This window comes from Leopardus geoffroyi, chromosome E3 (assembly GCF_018350155.1).
Source record: "Leopardus geoffroyi isolate Oge1 chromosome E3, O.geoffroyi_Oge1_pat1.0, whole genome shotgun sequence".
NCBI classification, from domain to species: Eukaryota; Metazoa; Chordata; class Mammalia; order Carnivora; family Felidae; genus Leopardus; species Leopardus geoffroyi.
The window spans coordinates 10,324,186-10,344,730 of record NC_059340.1 but is presented as its reverse complement, the minus strand read 5'-3'; the positions used below and the strand labels follow the sequence as shown (position 1 = coordinate 10,344,730).

At 60.6% G+C, this 20,545-nt stretch overlaps 1 protein-coding gene across 22 annotated transcripts in view; it reads right to left on the bottom strand.

Moving 5' to 3' along the window:
• Positions 1–20,545, bottom strand: part of ELN (elastin) — a 31,217-nt gene that overhangs the window by 3,885 nt on the left and 6,787 nt on the right. For 2 of the 22 annotated variants that reach the window (XM_045460089.1, XM_045460084.1), the window contains exons 3-31: positions 20,239–20,268; positions 19,718–19,750; positions 18,033–18,062; positions 16,046–16,141; positions 15,712–15,771; positions 15,560–15,628; positions 14,815–14,862; positions 13,809–13,880; positions 13,450–13,479; positions 12,942–13,013; positions 12,395–12,436; positions 11,922–11,981; positions 11,581–11,628; positions 9,973–10,065; positions 9,825–9,890; positions 9,081–9,260; positions 8,077–8,130; positions 7,421–7,543; positions 7,165–7,227; positions 6,661–6,747; positions 5,726–5,782; positions 4,620–4,715; positions 4,477–4,536; positions 3,815–3,940; positions 3,123–3,161; positions 1,649–1,702; positions 1,243–1,302; positions 910–987; positions 284–322 (exon numbers count right to left, since the gene is read on the bottom strand). In XM_045460089.1, the coding sequence (XP_045316045.1) occupies positions 284–322; positions 910–987; positions 1,243–1,302; positions 1,649–1,702; positions 3,123–3,161; positions 3,815–3,940; positions 4,477–4,536; positions 4,620–4,715; positions 5,726–5,782; positions 6,661–6,747; positions 7,165–7,227; positions 7,421–7,543; positions 8,077–8,130; positions 9,081–9,260; positions 9,825–9,890; positions 9,973–10,065; positions 11,581–11,628; positions 11,922–11,981; positions 12,395–12,436; positions 12,942–13,013; positions 13,450–13,479; positions 13,809–13,880; positions 14,815–14,862; positions 15,560–15,628; positions 15,712–15,771; positions 16,046–16,141; positions 18,033–18,062; positions 19,718–19,750; positions 20,239–20,268 (1,965 nt within the window). The remainder of the gene's footprint in view (positions 1–283; positions 323–909; positions 988–1,242; positions 1,303–1,648; positions 1,703–3,122; positions 3,162–3,814; positions 3,941–4,476; positions 4,537–4,619; positions 4,716–5,725; positions 5,783–6,660; positions 6,748–7,164; positions 7,228–7,420; positions 7,544–8,076; positions 8,131–9,080; positions 9,261–9,824; positions 9,891–9,972; positions 10,066–11,580; positions 11,629–11,921; positions 11,982–12,394; positions 12,437–12,941; positions 13,014–13,449; positions 13,480–13,808; positions 13,881–14,814; positions 14,863–15,559; positions 15,629–15,711; positions 15,772–16,045; positions 16,142–18,032; positions 18,063–19,717; positions 19,751–20,238; positions 20,269–20,545) is intronic. The other 20 variants (XM_045460091.1, XM_045460085.1, XM_045460103.1 and 17 more) reach the window with 19 other exon arrangements.

Here is a 20,545-nt window from a genome sequence, read left to right as displayed (position 1 = left end):
TTCACAGAGAGATGGATGGCCCCTGCCTCCAACTGGGAATGGCCTGGTGGCCCCTAGGACACCTCCAAGGCCAGTGGCACCTGCAGGTGGACAGGGGTCAGGACCACACACGATTTAAGGGGTGCCGAGCACCCTCTCTGGGTTCTGAGGGCAAGAACAGGCCTTCAGGGCTATTGTGAGCAGGACTGAGGCCTGAGTTGGGGTGGGGACAGGGGACAGGGGTGGAGTGGGGTGCGAAGCAACCTGACACCTGGGCAGAGGGGAGGGCAGGAGAGAAACTCACCATATTTGGCCGCTTTAGCAGCTGCAGCTGGGGACACACCTGGGGAGACACAGGGTATGTGGGCTCAGGAACAGCAGGGCCCTCCCTGAGTCATGTCCCCTCCTGACCTGCTCGCCCCGCTTACCATCTGCCCGCCGACTCATCTGCCCTGCCGCCCTCCCTTATCCATCCCTCTTCCCAAAAGTCTTCAGTAAGCTCTTCCTGTGTGTCCAGGCTGGAGCACACAGGACGAGATTCAGGCCGGCTCGGATGGGGGGACACAACGGATGACCCACGGAAGAGGGAAATGTCAACACGAGGCCCGCCACGGTGGCAGAGATTTTGGGGAAAAAAAAAATTCCCTCCTGACTTTGCTTTCCTTCTCTGGAAAATGGGCACAACCATCATTGTCTTGATGTACTCCCACTTAAAGTGGTCTGGGAGGCTGATGGAAGAGAGGGAGGGGAGGGGGCGCCCAACTGCAAGAGGGCGTTTGCTGAAGGTCCCCCAAATGCTGCAGGCCAGCCTGAGGCAGGTGCGTGGGGGTGGGAAAGAAGGTCAGTCTCTGCGTGTCTCTCTCTCATACACACACACACACACACACACACACGCCCCATGCACGCTCTGATTCCAGAGCAGCCACTCACCTCCAAAGCCCCCAACCCCTGGGATGGCTCCGCCAGCTCCGAGCCCCCCAACTCCCAGGGCTCCGGCTCCCCCGAGGCCTGTGGAGAGAGCCGCGTGTTCAAATCCCGATGGTGGGAATAGCTGGTCTGTCTGCAGACAGTGGGGTTCTCATCCTTGGACCCACGTGGAGCCTGAGCTCCTGGGGCCTCGAAGGGCTGGGCCCTGGGGAGAGGATGCCTCTGAGGGCCCTGGGGGCAGGTCAGGGACTATGTGCTCCATGGTGCACGGTCAGAGGCCTCCCCACCCTGAACCCCAGGGCCTGGGGGCCACCCCCACCTCCAACCAGCACTCACCAAACTGGGCAGCTTTGGCAGCAGCTTTGGCAGCAGCAGCTGAGGCAGCAGGTCCGGCTCCTGGGGACACAGGAGGAGCTCAGAGTGAGGGACTCTCCACTGGTCAGAATTCCTCCCTGCCCAGCCTTTCCAGCTTTTCCTGGGCTTTTTTAAATTTTTTTTTTTAATTTTTTAATGTTTCTATTTATTTTTGAAGGAGAGAGAGAGAGACAGAGCATGAGCAGGGGAGGAGCAGAGAGAGAGGGAGACACAGAATTCAAAGCAGGCTCCAGGCTCTAAGCTGTCAGCACAGAGCCCGACGCGGGGCTTGAACTCCCAAACGGTGAGATCATGACCTGAGCCGAAGTCAGACATTTAACCGACTGAGCCACCCAGGCGTCCCACCTGTCCTGGGCTTTTGACTCACCTACCACACCGCCTGGGACACCTACTCCACCAAGAGCCCCCACCCCTGCAGCTCCTGTGGAGAGATGATGGAAAGTCAGCACCCCAATTTCTGCAGGACGAGGTCTCCCTGCCCCGGGGATGCTAGGCAGAGCAGACGGGTGGCCAAAGTCACGTGACCCAGTGGAAGGAGCCTTGGTATGGGTCCTGGCTCTGTCCTGACCAATCAGGCAAGGGGGGGACCCCTTTGAGCCTTGGCCCACCCATTTTGTCTCCTTCCCAGACAGCTGGTGCTGGGAGCCACAGGTGGCCACAGCGGTGGCTACGAGCTGCGGAGGGCAGAAGACGCGTCTCGGGTCCTGCCCATCCTGTGTTCAAATTCTGCTTTCTCACTATAGCTGTCGCCTCTCTGACCCCCAGAGCCCCATCTCCCTAACAGGGATGATGATCCTTACCCCACTCACACTACAGGTGTTTGGGGAGCGGACGTACTCTGAGTTCTGAACCTCCGTCCAGTACGGAGCTGCTGCGTATGGCCAGGTAACGCCTTACGCAACAGTCACGGTTCTCTGTGCTTTGCATGCGGTGGCCCGCTTATTATTCATTGCGACAGGGCAGGCAGGCACTATTATCGTCCCCATTGTGCAGATGAGAAAATTGAGGCCCGGCAGAGGCTACGCGGCATCCTCAAGTTTCCACAGGCAAGAAATGGGAGCCAGCGCCCTTAACTGCTTTTTTTCCCTGGCAACGTCTGTTAGACTCAGGCAGGCCAGCAGCCGGCAAGGAACAGGAGAGGGGCCTGTGGGCCACCAGGCCCGTGGGGGGTGGAGGGGGGGCCGAGGAAGCCGGGATTTTCCGAAGTGGAAACGGGCCCCAAGCGGACTGGCCGGGGCCGGTTGGCGGTTCCCTGGCAGAGGCCGAGTCCGGCTCCTAGGAGGCCAGGAATGTGGGGGCCACAGACAATGTGGGTCTGTCCAGGCGGGCTGCCACGTCCTCCAGGCTCGTGGCAGGCACAGTCATGCTGACAGCGAGGCAGGCGGGAGGTGAGCCTAGATGAGGTGTCCTGGCTGTGCTGGAGAGGAGGCAGAAGCTGCCCGGCCGACAGCAGGCGGGGCCCCTGGCCTCGGGTCCCATGAAACCGTCAGGGCCAGAAGGGCCTTAGGGACCATGGTCCTCATCAAGGAACTGCCACCAGCAGCGGGGGGTGTGGGGCAGGGGGGAGGAGGGGGTTTGGATATGTGAGGGGCGTTTCGAGTCATCCCGGAGCTGGAAGCATGATAGGCATTTAGGGGGCAGGAGCCAGGTCTACTGAACCATCATTAATGTGTCCTAGAAACTGCCTTTTTCCACCCTGACCATCCCAGCCGTGCGCTGCAAGCTCCGGACCCCGGGCCCTGGCCCCGTGGAGGAGCGACGGGTGACCAGGTGTTCTCAGGGCTGATAGGGCAGCAAGCAAGCCACCCAAGGTGGGTGGGCAGTGGGCAGGGCGCACTCACCATATTTGGCTGCTTTAGCGGCAGCCAGGGATCCAGGCACTGGGGAAAAAGGAAAAGAGGGCTGGTCAGCAGCTCAGCTCTGTGCCTAGAAGTTCTGCCTCCTCCAGGCAGCCCTCCCTGACTTCATCAGCCTTCATCGTTCGTCTCAAAGCCCTGGAACAGAGACTCCCAGCCAGGAGCTCACCCTGACAGGTACAGAGCTCCGGGATCTAACCGTGCCAGTCTGGTCTGGGGCTGCTTGGAGGCTGAACGGTGCCTCCTTCTTCCAGTGTGATCTGCCTGAGGCTGGACGCAGAGCAGCGGCTAGGTGAAGAACTGGAGGTCCTAGTGGCCCTCTTGCCACAGTGCACTGCTGAATGGGAGCCAGACTGGCCCACTCATGCCCGCTGACCCCAGGGACCTCCACCCTCCTTTCCTGGGTTGTGGGCTCCTTTTCACTTCGGAACCCCATCACTCCTCTACTGAGCAGGCAGAAACTCTGAAATCTAGCAGCCTGGGGGCACTCCCTTTGCCTGGCCTGCCCCCCATCTGTTACCCTAGTCGTCTCTGACTGCTCAGGAGGACCTGATGGGGAATTTACTATGATCCCCTGAGTAAGGCTCCCGGGAATGTGTGGCCAGGAAGAGAGGTCTCCCTCCTCCGAGCTCAGGGGGCAGTTTCCGCCCAGCCCCTAGAAGGCCCCTCACCCGCACCTGCCCCAAAGCCAGGAACGCCAACGCCAGCTCCAAAGCCAGGAACGCCAGCACCAACTCCAAAGCCAGGAACGCCGACACCAACTCCAAAGCCAGGAACACCAGCAGGAAGCCCAGCTGCAGCCCCTGGGGGGGATGGGCAGGGGTGCGGTGGCAGCAGGTAGGGAGCATGCGCCCCTGGGGGTGTCCCACCCAGGAAGCCGAGTCAGGCCCCAAGGGTGGGGCCCAGACCCATGCAGGGGTCTCCTTGCCCTTAACCTGCCCTCTGTACTCCTACCAGGAATGGTCTTCCTAAAACTCCCACTGACCACCAAGTCCAGCCTCTCCCAGTCTGGCATTCAGGGCCAGACGGTGGCTGTGGACACCACCCTCCTTTCTAGCCTGATTCCCCGCCCCCCTACCAGCTCCTTCCCTCTTGGATTAACTCACTTCTGACAACCATCTGCAACATTTGCTGTCGGCACCCGTGTGTCCCGTATAAGGACAGGAAACTCGGAGGTTGCTTCGCTAGTGTGGGACCCAGGGCTTGAACCCACGTCTCCCTCAGGCCCAGTCTATGCTTCCAACCCCTCTGGTGCTGAGGCTGCATATCGTGGCTTGGGTCACACTGGGCCAGCCCCGGGCTCGCAGGGGTGAGGGGAAAAAGGTGGTAGAGTACTCACGGTACTGGGCTTTGGCAGCCGCTTTAGCAGCAGCCTTGGCTGCAGCTGGGGTCCCCACTCCTGCAGGGGGAGAGAAGGGGGTTCAGAGATGGCACCCATGGAGGATTCAGAGGTCCCTCAGGCCCTCTTACTCAGTAGCTCACCTGTAACACCACCAGGGCCAATGCCAATGCCAGGGCCAATGCCGGGAGCCACGCCGGGAGCCACGCCGGGAGCCACGCCAATTCCAGGGCCTAAACCTGCAAGAACGGAAGAGCTGATTCTTAACCAAGTCCTGACCAAGGAAGACAGCTGCAGGCTGAAAGTCCAGAGCCTTGAGATCTTGTCCCAGCCCAGACACAGACTTGCTGTGTGACCTTGGACAAGTTACTTTCCCTTGATGGGCCTGAGTTTCCTCATTCCTAAAATGAGACATGTGTGGGATCAGGAGCTCTTAACCTTTGGAGGACAGGGGCCCCTTTGAGACTTTCGGGGGGTGATGGAGGCAGTTACACAGTAAAGGGAACTCTGCAAGACAGGTAGACCCGGGCTCAAAGCTCAGCTCCGCTGCCATTTGGCTGTGTGACTGTGGACGTGTCACTTAAGCTCTCAGAACCTCAGTTTCCACATCTGTAAAATGGGAACGGTAGTACCAACTTCGCAAAGTCGGTGTAAGGATTGCCTCCGCAAACAGCAGCTTTGTATAAAAGGGGTTGTTTGTCATATGTGAGTCTGGGGGTCAGCAGCCCCGACGTTGAGACTCTGGCCTAGACAGTGCTGAGTTGCGTGATCTGAACCTTGATATCTGCAGGTCCCCAAATTGCCTCTTTGCCCCCGCCCTGGCCCAGGGCCTGGCTTACAGATGGGAAGGAATCTAGAAGGGCTGCTGTGGTTTGGCATATTCAGGAAGGCGCTGGTCAGGGAGCCAGAAATACTGGCCATAGCTCAAGGAGATGGGAGTCCAGTGAGCCCAGCGTGAGGTGCAGAGGCGGGCAGGCCCCAGCTGGACTCGGAGGCAGCGAGGGCTTTGGGAAGGATGGGGAGCCCGGTCCTGGAGGGCTCACCAGGGCCCGCTGTCACTTTGCTTTCCTGATTAGGACTTCACCCACACCCCTAAAAGTGGTCAGATAAGCCAACGGTTGTGAGAAAGCCCAGGATGTGACAGCCCGAGGGGACTTGCCTCCTTGGGGGGGAGCGGTGCCGCTAGACCCTAGAACAGGGAACATGAGAGAGCCGTGCTCCAGAATGGGGGGCTCGGGGGGACACTTACCAAACTGGGCGGCTTTGGCAGCGGCCTTGGCGGCTGCGGCGGCCGGGGTCCCCACTCCTGGAGAGGTGAAGAACAGGGATTGGGGCAGTCCCTGGCACCCCTCCCCACATCCTCCCTTCCCCTTCCCCGATTTTGGAAAGACCACCCATAGGGAAATGTCCCCTCCCCCAGCAGACCCTCCCCACGCTGCCTCCTTGCCCCTGCAGACAGAGAGGGAAGCGCGTGGAGTCGGCCTGCGTCCCACTCCGAGGATGGCCCCCTGGTCAACCTAGGCACGTCCCTTCCCTGAGAAGCGGCCCTGGGACTGTGGCATTCTAGCTCTGACTATGGCAGACCAGAGCCCAAAGCTGATGGAATGAAGCACAGACCCTCTCCTCATCTTCTAGAAGGCTTGTGCAGCTTTCTGCTGATGGTGGTGTTTATTTAAAAAAAAAAAAAAGAAGAAGAAGAAGAAAAAAAAAGAAAAAAGAGAAATTCCTAACAGTGCCCGTATCCCCAATGGGAGGAAACAGCCCATTTCTTAGGGGGAAACTCAGAAGGGAAATTTTCTCCCGGAAAGAAGGCACACAGAAGAGAAAGCTGGTGGGGAAAAGCCACCGAGGACGTGAGCCCAACGGTGGTATAGACCTTCCCACCTGATCAGGAACCAGAAAGGCCCCTGGAGTGAAGGAGGCCATCCAGCCCTGGCAGAGCACAGCTCGGCCGCCTAGCGGGATGACGGCTGACTTCCCGAGCCGCCCCCCCCCCAACCCCGGCAAGCTGGGGTCCCCTGGAGGGTCTTCCCTCCAAAGGGGAATTTGCCCTCTCCCCCCCCCCCCCCCCCCGGGCTCTGTGAAGTCTTGCCATCCGCAAAGTGATGTACTTGACCCGGTCAACTCCAGGGCTCCTTTCGTGAGACAAAGCCACCCCTCCTCTGGGTTGGGGACGCAGCTCACCTGGCACCCCTCCTACGCCTGGCACGCCTGCTACTCCATCTCCGATGCCTGGCACCAGCCCGCCCAAGCCTCCGACCCCTCCAGCACCTGGAAGAGCAAAGAGCGTCAGGCTCCTGGGAGACGGAAGGGGAGACGGTGGCGTGGGGAACAGAATGGCTGCATGGGCACCTCCACCTGGCTGATGTGGGGTACAGCTGAGAAGCGGGGCTGCTAATCATAGTGGTGAGCAACTGAAAAGGGCAGAAGAGGTCAGAGTGGCTTCGGAAGATGGGGTCGGGGGACTCCTGACCTTGACCCAGGCCATTCAGCCCCAGGGGCCTGAGGGTGGGGTTGCTCTGCCCTCTCGCTGGAGAACTGCTCTGAGCTTGGAGCCTGGGCCCCAGGTCAGATAAGCCAACGATTGTGAGAAAGCCCAGGATGTGACAGCCCGAGAGCAGAGCTGGGGTGAGCAGGAGGGGAGGGCACCGCCCTGGGTGTGGGGACAGGCAGGGCAGGGGCACTTACCGTACTTGGCTGCCTTGGCGGCTGCTGCTGCCTGAGCTGCGGCTGCTGCCTGGGCAGCGGCTGCTGCGAGGAAAGAGAGAAAGTTTGGGGCGTCTCAGTGGGGCTGGGCGAGCAGTGCTCATACCCAAAGTTGCTGGAGGCCGTCCTCGCGCGTGTTGAAGCCCAGTCAACGCTCCCTTGCGCCCCCCTGCCTCCCCCTGCCCCCCCCCCCCAGCCCTACAAAAGAGAAGTTAACTCAGATGGAACTAAGGCTTACGGGAAAGGCCAGCTCCAGGGACAGCTCCAGGGACAGCGCCCACTCCAACACCATAACCAGGAAAGCCCCCGGCGCCAATCCCGAAAGTGGGAATGCCTCCAACTCCCACTCCCGCTCTGGCCCCTGCAGAGGGAAGAGAGTTGGGTGGAAAAGCATCTCAGTGAGGGAGGCTGGGGAGGGCTCTGGGGGGTGCCGGTCAGCCGGAAAGACGATGCAAACCTCTCCCAAGTCTGATGAATGAAGGACCGGAAACCATAGAATGCATGGGCCTCCTGCCAGCCTCCTGCGGGGAGCATTTACGGACACCCTGCCCCCTCCACTCTCCAACCACTGTCTTCTCTGAAGGGCCCCTTTGTCGGCTATAGAGAGATTGTGGGCAGGTCCCGTATCCCCAGTCAGGCTTGGGCTCCTCTGAGAGGGCCCTGGGCAGGGCAGGGAGGCTCAGGGACGTGGTCTCCACTGGGAATGCCATACTGGGACTCTCCCATCACTCAGCCCCATGGCCTCGTGGTGGGAGACGACCAGAGGAGACACTGCCCTGGGCCCAACAGTTCCAAGTCCCAGCTCTGTCAGTGGCTTGTGATGTGACCTTGGGTAAGTCACTCCCCTTCTCTGGCCAGAACAGGATGGGGCAGAGCTAGCCACACAGCACTCACCGAATTTGGCTGCTTTGGCGGCTGCTTTAGCGGCTGCAGCTGGTGACACAGCTCCTGGAGAGGCCAAGGGGGACACAAATGACGCAAAGTTCTACCTATCCATTCACCCACGCATATCCGCATTTACTCCTCTGACCATCTGTCTACTTAACCACCCATTCATCCACCCATCGACCTACCCACACGTCTGTCCGTTTGTTTGGCTATCCTTGGACTTCAATCCACCCGCTCAACGACTTATCTTTCTGTCCTTCTGGGCACCTACCTATCCATCCACTTATTCACTCATCCGCCTATCTAGCCGTTCATCTCTCCATCCAATCATTCATTTTGCATTTGCCTTCCACACACCCATCTAGTCATTTGCTCACTGAACCGTGTGCTTATCCATCCATCAGGCACGATCCAGGCACCCATCTATCCAGCCATCCATCTTTCTAGCCGCTTATCTAGGGCCCCATCTGCCCTTCCATCTGTCCTTCCATCCCTGCCTCATCTATCCATCCGTCATTTTACCCATGTGTCTAGTCATCCATATATCTACATATCCTTGTACTGTCCCTTCATCTACCCATTCCCTCATCCATCAACTTGTCTACTCACCTACTCACTTGCCATTCACCTACATACCCAGGTGTCCGTCCGTCCATCCATCCATCCATCCATCCACTTACCCACCATTTACTGAGCACTTATTTAGCTAAGGGCTGGGAACACAGAGATGAAAAAGAAATGGCCGCTGCTCCCAGGAGCACACTGACAGCCAGAGGATGAATTAGAGAAGATGATGCTGGCAGTGACTAATTAGGAGGTTGTTACAGCCCAAGGAGGAGAAGGCGAGGCATGGGCAGTCGTATGAAGAGAAGAGGATAGATGCGTGAGGTATTAGGGGGAATCTGAAAGTCTTAGCAATACTTTCAGTATTTCTCTCTCACCCGCGCGCATATGCACGCACACACAGCCCAGCTCACCTGGTCAACCCACAATGCCCGGGCCCCCAGTACCTGGGACTCCAACACCTGGGACTCCAACACCTGGGACCCCAACACCTGGAACGCCAACACCTGGAACGCCAACACCTGGGACCCCAACACCTGGAACGCCAACACCCGGGACCCCAACACCTGGGACTCCAACTCCCGGGACAAAGCCTGGCCCACCAGGCACCACGGCTCCGGCAGCTCCTGTGGGAGGAAAGGATTGTCTTCCTGGCCGGACCCCGTGGGAATCTCAGAGGGCCCCCAAGGGCATGGCTCTGGTGATCTGTGGGAGAGGCAGGTCCTGAGTGCAGATCCCAGGCAGGCTGGCCTTGCCCCGGCGTGGATCCAACCCATCGGAGAGAAGGGGAGGCCGACAGAACCTGCACAGAGCTCTGCGGGTTTGGATCGGTGGACGGGAAGAGCCCGATCTGTGTCTAAAGTAAAGTCAGGTCTCTCCGCTGGGCGCCCAGGCAGTGGGTGCAGCAGGTGTGGGCAGCCCTGAAGGTAGGAAGGGCTCCGACTCCATGGGAGCCCCCTCACCTGCCACCAGCTGGGCCAGTCAGTGGAAAGTAATGGCCTTCTGGGCAGAGTGGCCAGAACAGGCAAAGGCAAGGAGGTAGGGACATCGCATGTTTGGGGTGGGGGCGGGGGTGGGAGATAGAGGCTGCCATAGATGGATGGAGGTCTTGTAGGGCTGGGCTGTGCAAGGCCCATGCAGATGGGGGTCTGGGGGCAGGCTGGGGCCCCAGGCTTGCTCAGGGCACTCACCGAATTTAGCTGCCTTAGCGGCGGCTTTAGCAGCAGCAGCAGCAGCAGCAGCAGGAGCCCCTGCCCCTGAGAGACAGTCACAGAGGGTGAGGCCCTTTCCCGGGGACCCTCTCAAGGACACCCCCACCCCCAGCGGTACAGACGCTACCTGCGATGCCTCCAATCCCGGGAATTGCGCCGGCCGCACCAGGAATGCCGCCACCTCCAACACCAGGGAGAACCCCGGCTCCTCCAGCACCTGCTGGGATGGGGACAGTGATGTGGCTCCCAGGGCCCCGCCCCCGGGAGGCCCCGGCAGGAAGGCTCCTTGGATGCCGGCGTTTTAACCAGCACAATCTCCACTGGGAACGAGGCCCAGGCATCTCCGGATGGGCCTGCTGGAGAAGGCCCCCACCCGACTGTTCCTTGACTCACCCCCAAAGTGTCCATTTCAACACGCTCATTAAGGGACTTGTATGTTTTCAGACAAATCCCATCCTGATCACTGCCACATACTGAGAAACCACAAGCGGCCGCTCCCCGGGCCAGAGGGGCCCCTGCAGGAATGTTCAAGGCTTCCTCTCCCTGTGTTCCAAAGCCTCGGCCAAGTTTGTAATCCAAGCGCCTGGCTGCCTGGCTCTGGCAGCCCCTCTCTGTCCCACTCTCCTGCTCCCACATTCCAGCCATCCCCTCCAGCCTTGGGGGCTTAGAGGGAGGGCCTGCGGGGCCTCCAGGGAGCAGGCCTCCCCTCAGTACTCTGCCCCTCCCCCCCCCCCCATCCTCCCACCTTGTGCCGGTGGGGAGATGTCCTCTGTCCCATCTCGGTACAGGAAGGGCTCCCCCGGGAACTAGAGATGAAGCCAAGGGCTTCAGTCCCAGTAGACTGATTCTGAACTGGGGGATGATCTGGGGCAGGGGCATAGATGTTCACTCTGCCCACTACACGGGCGCAGGGAAGGCCTTGCCACCTTTGCTAGTCTTGAGCGGGTGGGACGTTGTATAGCACACATTAACTTGATAGTGAACAACAACATTGTTTAAATGCTCAAGTATGCACCACCCAAAATGATCATTCCAACCACCGTAGAAACCCATCCCCTCTGCCTGGGCTTCTCCTTCCTATATTCACCACATGGTAAACTCCAGAATCACACATGATTTTCCCTGAGAAGCCTTCCTGATTTTCCCCAGGTAGATATAATGTCTCCCTCTTCTTGACTCCCACCACAGTGCCTGCATTTTCCAGCAAGGCTCTTAGTTGACCCTGGTCTCTGAAATAGATGGAGGGAAGGAGAGAAGGGGAGAGGGAGGGATGGATGGATGGGTGGATGGATGGATGGAGAGATGCAGGATGGAGGGCTGGGAGAAGGAAGGGATTGGTGGAGAGAGGGAGGGATGGATAGATGAAGGAGGGAGGGATGGAGTGAGGAATGGAGGGGAGACGGATGGATGGATGGATGGATGGATGAAGGGATGGAAAGAAGGAAGGATTGATGGGTGGATGGGAGGAGGAATGGGTAGATGGAAGGAGGGATGAATGGATAATGGATGGATGAAGGGATGGAAGGAGGAATGGATAGATGGAAGGATGGAGTGATGGAAAGAAGGAAGGATTGATGGATGGATGGATGGATGGATGGGAGAATGGATGATATTGAAAACACTGGATAATGGTGGGGTCAGAGGCTGCCTTTGTTCTCTGTGAGGCAGGCTCCCAGTGATAATAGGGTTGGGGGGCTGGAGGGCTGGAGGGCTGGGGGCTGGCAGGGGCACTCACCAAACTTAGCTGCTTTAGCTGCCGCTGCTGCAGCCTGGGGGCCAACCCCTAGGGAAGGGGAAGGAGAGAGAGAGACTCTGAAAACTGCTCTTGTGTCTCTGAGCCCACCTGTTCCAGCCCCACGAGAGCCAATCCTTTCATGTGTGGGTGTGGGTGAGGGACTTCACAGCAAGCAGAGGCTGACGGAACTGCCCCCACCTGAGAATCTTCTCCAGGCTCAGACTGGGGTCTGGATGCACGGTGGGCTGGCCTGAATTCTCAAGAGACCCTGGCCAGCCCTGCGGCTCCGGAGCCTGGGTGACTAGTGCCCCTTGAGCTGACAGTTGGGTGAGATTCCTTACCTGTCCCTGTTGGGTACCCAGCCTTGCCCGCAGCACCAGCCACTCCTCCTGGCCCATAGCCTGTGAAACAGAGAGGCTCAGTGGGCATCTGTACAGATCTCACTGTGGCTGCCCTCCCTGCCCTGCCCTGCCCTGCCCTTCAGGGGTCAGGCTGCCCGGTCTCCACCCTATCACTCCCAGCCAGAGTTAAAACAGATTCAAATGTGTGTGGGATGCTTCTTCCCGTTTTACAGATGAAAATACTGAGGCTCAGAGAAGAAACCGGTTTACCCAAGGCCTGGGGCTAAGTGTGAGGACCAGAATTGAGAACCAGGCTGCCTGAGTCCAAGATCTGTGTTCCCTTGTTAGGGAATTCCCTTTCCAAGACTTTGTTCCATCCCCAGGTGGCTGCTCTCCTAGTGGAATAGGTCCTTGCTAAGACCCTGCAGCTGGAAAGCACTAGCAGCCCATCCGTTTAGGAGGGTCTTACTCACCATAGGGCAGTTTCCCAGTGCTGTAGGGCAGTCCGTAGCCACCTGAAGAGAGGGCAGGGTGGGCTTAGGGGCTGCTCCATGGCAGTCCTGTGCTGGGCCCCCACTGCCTGGGTAGACGGACCTACCCCCACAGGTACTGAGGCCTGAGACCTCCCTACGCGCACCAAAGGTCCTGCGCTGCGCACAGAGACGCTCGGGAGTACAGATGCCCTCGGTGGAGGAGGGAAAGGGATCCCTGCTCCAGGGGATGATGGAACAGCGCTCCCCGCACAAATCCAGGGCCTGCCATGGCCTTAGAATCCTAGTATGTTCCTGATTATTAACCTCCCAACAGGAACCATCTCATTGTCTGAGCTGATTGCGGGGGTGGGGGCTGACATCGGAGGGGTCTTTCCATCGAAGGGTGTTTTTTCCATCAACACAGATCACTTCCCATCAGGGCTATGGGTCTCTGTACCTGTGCCCACATGTGCACGTGTGGAAACATATGTGTGCATGTGAGTGAGGCCCAGTGAGTGGCACCTCTTGAATCGTCCTTCTGACTCACCTGGCAGCTTGGGAGCCTTGATGGGGTACCCCAGCGGGACTCCAGGCTGCTGGCCCCCAAAGGGTCCAACTCCTGTGGGAACAAGGAGAGCAGACTCAGGTCCCAGCAATGTGGGCCAGCAGGCCTGCTCAGCCCTCAGCCTCACACTTGACTTTCTGCTCCGTGGGAGCAGCTGATCAGTGGTCGGCTCAGTGCTGGGTCACTTCCTCCCGGGAAACTGCCGGCGCTCTCCCTCCTGGGGCTCGAGCCATGAGTTGGGGCCTGCAGCTCTCACAGCATTTGGCACAGACTGGTGGGGTTTCTGGGCTCATCTGGCTGCTGCTTGGACGGAGGGGTTGGGTGGGGGGAGCAGCGTGCTGTGCTGAAGTCTGTCTGAGGCCTGGGGCAGGAGGCATGAGGGAAAGTGGACAGGCCCTCCAGGGGATTCTGGGCGGCTCCGCCCCTCCCTGCCTGGCTGGTTCCTCTGCTGGCCTGCACGCCCACCTGGGAACACCCAGTTTGGCCTCACCTGGGATTCCAGCAAAAGCTCCGCCTCCGCCTGCAACGACCAATGACAAGGAGCCGTCACTGGGGCCCTGACGCCATGGGGACCAGTAACCGGGGCCAGGAGGCACTGAGGGGCCGGCTGACCAGAGCACGGCCAGTTCTGCCCAGATCCCCCGGCCCAGGCTGCCCTCACACACACTGTGGGATTTCTGAGAGGGGTGCTACCCATCTTGGCCAGTTGTACCAGGACTGGAGCCCAGGAGGTGCCCGTCCAGAGGGCCCTGAGCCCAGGGTCCCCCTCCCCACCCCCACTCCTGGCCGGAGAGGCCTGAGGGTGGGTGGAGATTCCCACCATGGGCTCCCAGACCGCTGGCCGCATACCTGGGGTCTTGGCCTTGACTCCTGTTCCGGTGGGAACCCCGGGGAGCACCCCCACACCCGGGAACCGAGCTCCTATGGGGGCAAAGGGAGGGAGCTGGCGGTGAGGGTGGGAAGGCAGGCCTCGCAGACACCCACACCTCCCTCGGGTCACACAGCTGACCTTCTGTGCTGACTGTCAGCGACAGACACGGCTCAGGTGGTGATAGGGGCGCGTGGGGTGGTGACTCTCCTTCCCCGTCTGACCCAAGGTCAGAAGACCTGAGTTTGCACCCCATTTCCTAGCCTCTTGAGCCCACGCCTCAGTTATTGGAGTTAATTTCCAGCCAGGCAACACATCGTCCCCAGAGAAGGCAGAGAGTTAAACCCTGCTCGAGGCAGCAAGTCTGCGCCCCTCGGGGGCTCTCGCTGGAGGTGCGGCCACACCAAACAGGAAGTGGCCATCTGCCGTGGCTGGGAACTCTCTGTTTGCCAGCATCTGGTGGTTCTACCACTCATGTCTCCACTGGGGCTGGGCCACCTCAGCCGGAGGGACAGGGGGAGGGCCACTCTGTCAGCAAATCCCTCCGAGCAGGCTGAATTTGGGCTTTTGGGGGAATTCAGGAGGTCACATGTTGGGTGGGGTGGCCAGGCCCTGGCAGGGAAAGGAGGGCGAGAGGGCAGCTCTGAGGGGTCTCCGGCGGGGCGGATGTGCTGGGCGGGCCCCCTGGTGACTCACAGCTTTTGGGAAACAGCTGGCCACACTGGGACTTGGTGTGTCCTCGGGGGGCCCTTCTCGGGCTGTGACGAGGGTCAGGGTTTGGGGGCGGGGTGGGGGGGTGTGTGTGACGCTGACCAGACTTTGTGGGGAAAGATGGCCAGGCCTGAGCTTTGACGCTTAGGGAGACAGGGCTGGTCAGGGCCCAGCCGGTGGCCCTGGCTTGTGGGGGGGGGAGGTGACGGGCCACCTGAGAGGCTGCCAGAGGCTGCTCTCCTTGCTCTAGGGTCCCTTTCTTCTTCTTGCCCTCACCTGTGCCTGGGAGCACTCCACCTGGGTAGACACCTGGCAGGCCCACACCTGCGGCCAGAAGGGAAGGTTTGGGCCATGAGCAGCAGCCTGGCCTCTGGGGACCCCTCCCCGCTCCTTCTCTCCCAAGCGGCTCCGGGGCTCCGGGGCCAGCCTCCCAGGGCCCAGAGGGCATAGCCAGGGACACATGTGCAGTGGCCGCAGCTCTCCCACGAGTTTCGGAAATCATCCGCAAACCCTTCTGCGTGTGGATTCATCTTGTCTCCTGGAGCCTGTTTACATGGCCGTCTCAGCCCACCTCTGGGCTAACAGCTTCCAGATGTTCCCTCCCTGCTGTGTGGACTCAGGCAGCCTTTTGTTCAACCTGAAGTCACTTCCTCAAGGGCTTGGGGCAGAGGAATGAGCACCAGATGGGGAGTCCGAGTGCCTGGGGCTCAGCCCTGCTCTGCCGTGACAGGCCCTTCTGAGCTGACTGTCCCTCCTGAGCCCCGGTGCCCCAGCTGTCATCTGAATGCCTGCCACAGAGCCTGTCTCTGAGGTCTCCTGCTCTAAGAGCTGGAAGAACGGCCCGGAAGGCGGGCCAGGGCCTGTCTCCCAGGTTTCGGACGAGGCACCAGACGCGGGCCTAGCTGGTTTCCCCACCTACTGCGGCCCTTCCTGTGCAGTGTGCAGGTGGGGGCCTCTGCCCTCACCGCCCTCTGCCCCCCCCCCCCCCCCCCAGGGACAGCCCCGGGGACAGCACACTGACCGGGCACTTTCCCAGGCTTCGCTCCGACTCCGACTCCGACTCCGGCTCCGGGCTGAGGCACCACTGCACCTGGCATGGGACGGGCCGCATCACAGTGGGCTCCCCCCAGGCCTGCAGCCCTCACCTGGCTGACTCAGGGCTCACCGCCATACCTGTAGACACTCCTAAGCCGCCGACCCCGCCGATGCCACCGACACCGCCAAGCCCAGCGCCTACGGAGCCGGGACAGGGGGAGGCAAGGGGTCATGCAAGGAATAGTGGGACGCGGGAGGGCCCCGGGCTGCCAGCAGAACGCCCCCCATTACGGTCTGGCCCTGCCTCCGCCTCACTTGGGGACTTGGGCACAGCCGGCTGCCTCCCCGAGCCCCAGTGGATTGGAGGTGAGAATTCCGCCCTCCCGCCTGCCTTCCAGGAAAGGTGCTTTGCAAAGTTGTGAGCCCGCAGAGGCCAGAGGGCCTAAGGCGCGTCCCCAGGAGTGACACTCACCAGCCTTGGCAGCTGCTTTATAGGCCGCGGCAGCACCTGCCACTCCGCCGGGCACCAGAGCCCCCGGGTAGGTGCCTGCAGGAAAGGCCCCGAGCCCTGCCGAGGGGAGGACCTGGTGAGGCCCTGAGCCCCAGCCCACCGGGCCCTGTCCCTCCTGGGAGGCACATTTCAGGCGGTTTTTCGGCTCTCTGCAGGACTTTCACACCAAGCGGTGGCCCCTGGGCCAGGACCAGGTTCGGCGTCGGAGAACAACATATGCCCAGGCTGCTCTGCTCAGCCTTGCGAAATTATGGGGGTCTTTTTGGGTCAAACCGTCATCCTCCCCTCCTCCAGAAAGCCTTCCTGGAGCCCTTCCGAGTTGAACGACTCCTCTGGGCTCCATTGGCCCCTGGGGCTTCTGTCCTGCTCTCACCCAGCATCCAGCTGTGACCCACTCGTGCCCTGGACAGACGCTCAGCACAGGTGGTCTCAGCCTCCCCCCCATGCTGGCACCCAGGATAGGCCTGGCCTGCGTCCCTGGACCCCAACGGCCCTCCACGCCGAACAGACGCCCTGGGCTTGGCTCTGGCCCCCAGATGCGCACACTGCCTGGATGTCAACGCTCACCTGCCCCGGGGCCAGCTCCCCCAGCCCCTGCAGGGGGAGAAGGAGACAGAGCGAGGTGAGGAGAGGAGGGGCTGGTGTGCGGGCATCATTCCCGGGCCCGGCGTGGGGAGGGTCTCGTGGAGGGTGATCGGGAACCAGGCAGTGCTGTGGTCAGTGTGGGGCGCTCAGGCCCCTAAGCTGGACCCAAGCGGGGCTTATGACAGGTCCCCCATGGCAAGTACCAAGCGTTGGGACTTGGGGACCGATCCTGATAAAATGGCAGCTACCATTCAGTGACCAGCTACTATGTGCCATGTAGGCACGATTGTACTGACCCCCCATAACACCCCTAAGCCACACCGTGCTTCCCCTAAAAGGCCTGCCAGATAAAGGGGCACCCAGCAGGGCTTTTGGGCCGGGGGGGGGGCTGGGACTGAGCAGTCTGCCAGCAGCACCCCACCCGGGCCAGGCCTTGCTCTGTTCCTACCATCAGCCCCCGACCCCAGGCCTGTACTGCTTCCTTGCAGGGAGTCCCCTGGCTCAGCCCAATCTTCCTGCCCTGTATCTGGAACCCCTTCTGTCTCCCACCATCTGTATATCTGTCCATCCAGCCGCCCCTGCTGTCCAGGAGCCTCCTTGCTTGTAGACGGATGCTAAAATGTTTATGAGAAGCCGAATGGGTCCCTTTGGCTCTCTCCTTCCCACATCTGGGCCCAATTGCTCCTTCTTCCCCTCCAGGAGACATTCCATGGCTTTGGCCAGGACCGATGGGCAATCAGGTTGGAGTTCACGACCGTGCCAGGTTTGTTTCCAATTCTGTGAGAATCTTTCCTGCAAGCTCCAGTCTTGGCTATCCTGAGCCCAGGGGCAGCCTTCTCTGGGGACACACCCCAGACATGGGGGGCTGCCGAGCCCCGGAGGGTCTACCTGGCTTTCATGGGGTGTGGTCTCCCCTTTCCCCCATCTCCTCCTTGTGTGAGCTGACCGTGCCTGAGACGCAGCCGGCCCCTCTGTAAGGTGGGTCTCTAACCGCGGCCCCTCTCCCTTCCGGGCAGGTGCGGTGTGGGTCAGGGCGGGCCTGGGATGTTCTGGGTTCACTTCCCAGGACTGCAGGCCCTGCCCCTCCCCAGGTCTGTCAGGGGCTTCTCTCAAGCTGGGCCCATTTCCTGAGCTGCAATAGGGCAGGGAACACGCTCAGGCTTTTCCTGACCACAGAAGGGCTGGGAAGAGAAGATGGGGACCCAACAGGAAGTGGGAAGGAGCTGGGGCCTGTGAGGGTGGCCTGGCAACCTCTGGGCAGCCATCTGTCCTTTTCCCAGGCTCCCCCGCCAGCTGCCTGATCCCAGGGCCACCTCAGCACGACAAGCCCCACCCCTGCTGGCCCTCCTTCCTGTAGACTCACCTGGTCCAAACGCCCCCAGGAGTCCGGCCCCTGGAAAGGAGGAAATTGGTGAGGAGCTGACCGTAGCCGGGAGCCAAGGGGCCTGGCCGGCCCAACCCTGTCTCTTCCAGAGTCCAAGAGCCCCGGCCTCAAACTCTGCTGCCCCCACCTACTCTGTGTGTGAGGAAGCAAGTCACCTCACCTCTCAGAGACTATAGAATGGCCAGTGGGCTGGTGAGCAGAAAGCACCTAGTGTGTGCAACCTGCCAGGGCACCCAGTGGGTGTCCCCCAGCCCCTTCTCGTCAGAGGGAGATATCCTGACTCCCCTTTTGGTCTTACTCCTTTGCCCTGAGCTGGAAGTTCTTTCAGAGTCCCCACTAAGTCTCATCCATGCCTCACTCCAGCGCCCATCCATTATGGGACCCTGTATGCAGCCCCCCCCCACCCCCCCCCGTCTTCCCTCTGGTCGTACTGACACTGGGGTCAGCCCATCCCCCATGCCCCTCCAGCTTTGCTGTCGACCCCCACTGCTTGGGTTTTCCGGGCTGAGCCAAGTCCTGCGTCCACGCCTTTGTGTCCTCTCCGCCACCGGAGACCCTGTGAGGGTCGCCCCTCCAAGGGAGACAGGACACGGGTTCTGGCCGGATGAGCAGTGAAGCACAAAGTCTCCCGGACTCGCAGACCCTTCCAGACCCCGGGACACCCCTTGCCCAAGATTCCTGCTGTCCTGCCTCTCTCTTGCCTGGCCTGGCCCTGGAATTTCACAGCCCAGATGGGCTTGCAGGGAAGAGGGATCTGGGTCCCGTAGATTCATTTGCACTTGGATCATTGAGCATCAGGATTTCGTAAGAGTCGTTGGACATCCAAACTGTCCCGGAGCCTCCGGCTTCAGAGCCAGGGAGACGCGGAGCCGGGGGCGCCAAGGCCACATGTGGAGAATCTCATGCCGACGGCGCCATAAATCTGGACTGAGACACCGTTTCCTCCACCTGCTGCTCGTCTAAGGGCTTCCCAGAGGGACCCTCCCTCCCCCTTTCCTGGGGGTGTGTTGTTGGAGCTGATGGTGGACCTCGGTGGCAGATCTGGGCCCCACGGGCAAGGCCTGGACAGATCTAACCAGATCCTCTTACTGGAAACCTCCAAGGTCTAGACACCGCCGGAAGGGGACTGGTCGGGAAGGGAGCTCATCTGGGGCTTAGGGTCGGGGTTCAGTCTGGGGTTAAGCCCAGACCTCGGTCTCGGGTCAGGGTTCAGCCTGTGGTCAGATAAGGACTCCGATTGTCACGGAGGTCAGAAATGTCTAGGGTCTTGGCCTGGTGTTAGAGAAAGCTCCGTCTGGGGTCAGGGGACCATCCAGATGGAGTCTGGAGCCTACCATCTGTGTCTGAGCGCCAGACTGACATTCACAGGCTTGGTGGCCCCTGGAACGTCAGTCCCTACCTTTGCCCCTGGGGCTGTTTCTGAGACCCTGTGCCCAGGGGACTCTCCAGGCAGCTGGGCACACAGGCGTTTTGCAGGGTAGATGCGAGGCACTCCTCACACGGGGGAGACCTCGAGCGGCCGCCAGACGCCTGTTCCTTAGAAGCCCGGGGGTCTGGCCCCAGCCTGCTTATCTCCCTCCCGCCTCACTGGGTCCACCACTCTGTGGGCCCTCCCCTCCCGTGCTCCCAGCCCTCTCGCCATGCCCTGAGGCCTCGGGTCTTACCTGGCTTGGGTGGTTTGCCTCCTGGGCCCAGAGCTGCAGAGGGAAAGAGGTGATAATGTATAGAGAGCCCCACGCCACCATTTATCTACTGTTTATCTTCCCCGGGGCACTGGGGCTTCTCACTCCCTGGGTTCTAGAAGGGGGCTGTCAGGGGATGGTCCCCCCACCCTTTGGACAGGGAGCTGCTGGGAGCCCGGTGTCTGGATGTGCCGGTAGGAAGCTGACCGGAATCATGGTGTACCCTCTCTCAGACTCAGTTTCTCAGCCCCAGAAGGGAAAGGTGATACCCACCCGGTAGGCCTTGCAGGGGTGTTACGGAAGATCAAAAGAAACAGGAAAGAGGGCAGGGGAGGGGCCCGGGAGGCTGGTGGGCTCTCTCCCCCAACACTGGACACTCCGTCCATAAACTGAGGGGCCCTTGATGCTGAGGCCTTCTGGGGTTCTGGGGCCTGGGGACCCGGGTGGGCCAGAGTCACAGCCAGACCCCATCAGTGAGAACCAAGTTTGGTTTCTGAGCTTACCTCCTCCTCCCAGACCTCCGAGACCAGCCCCTGCGTTGGGGGGAGGGGGGGGGAGAGAGAGAGAGAGAGAGAGAGAGAGAGAGAGAGAGAGAATGAACCATCAGAATGCCAACGGCATTCTCACTCATGGAGCGCTCTCTTTTTAGCCAGCCAGAAAGCTGCCCACTGACCCACAGTCAAGTCCCTCACTGTCTAGCCGCATGATGCCGGGCCAGCCTTAAGCTCCGTGAGCCTCAGTTCCCCACTGGGCCAACAGCCTGGTGCCCGCCAGTGTCTGGGAGTGTCCGCGGCTGCCCTCACCTTCATA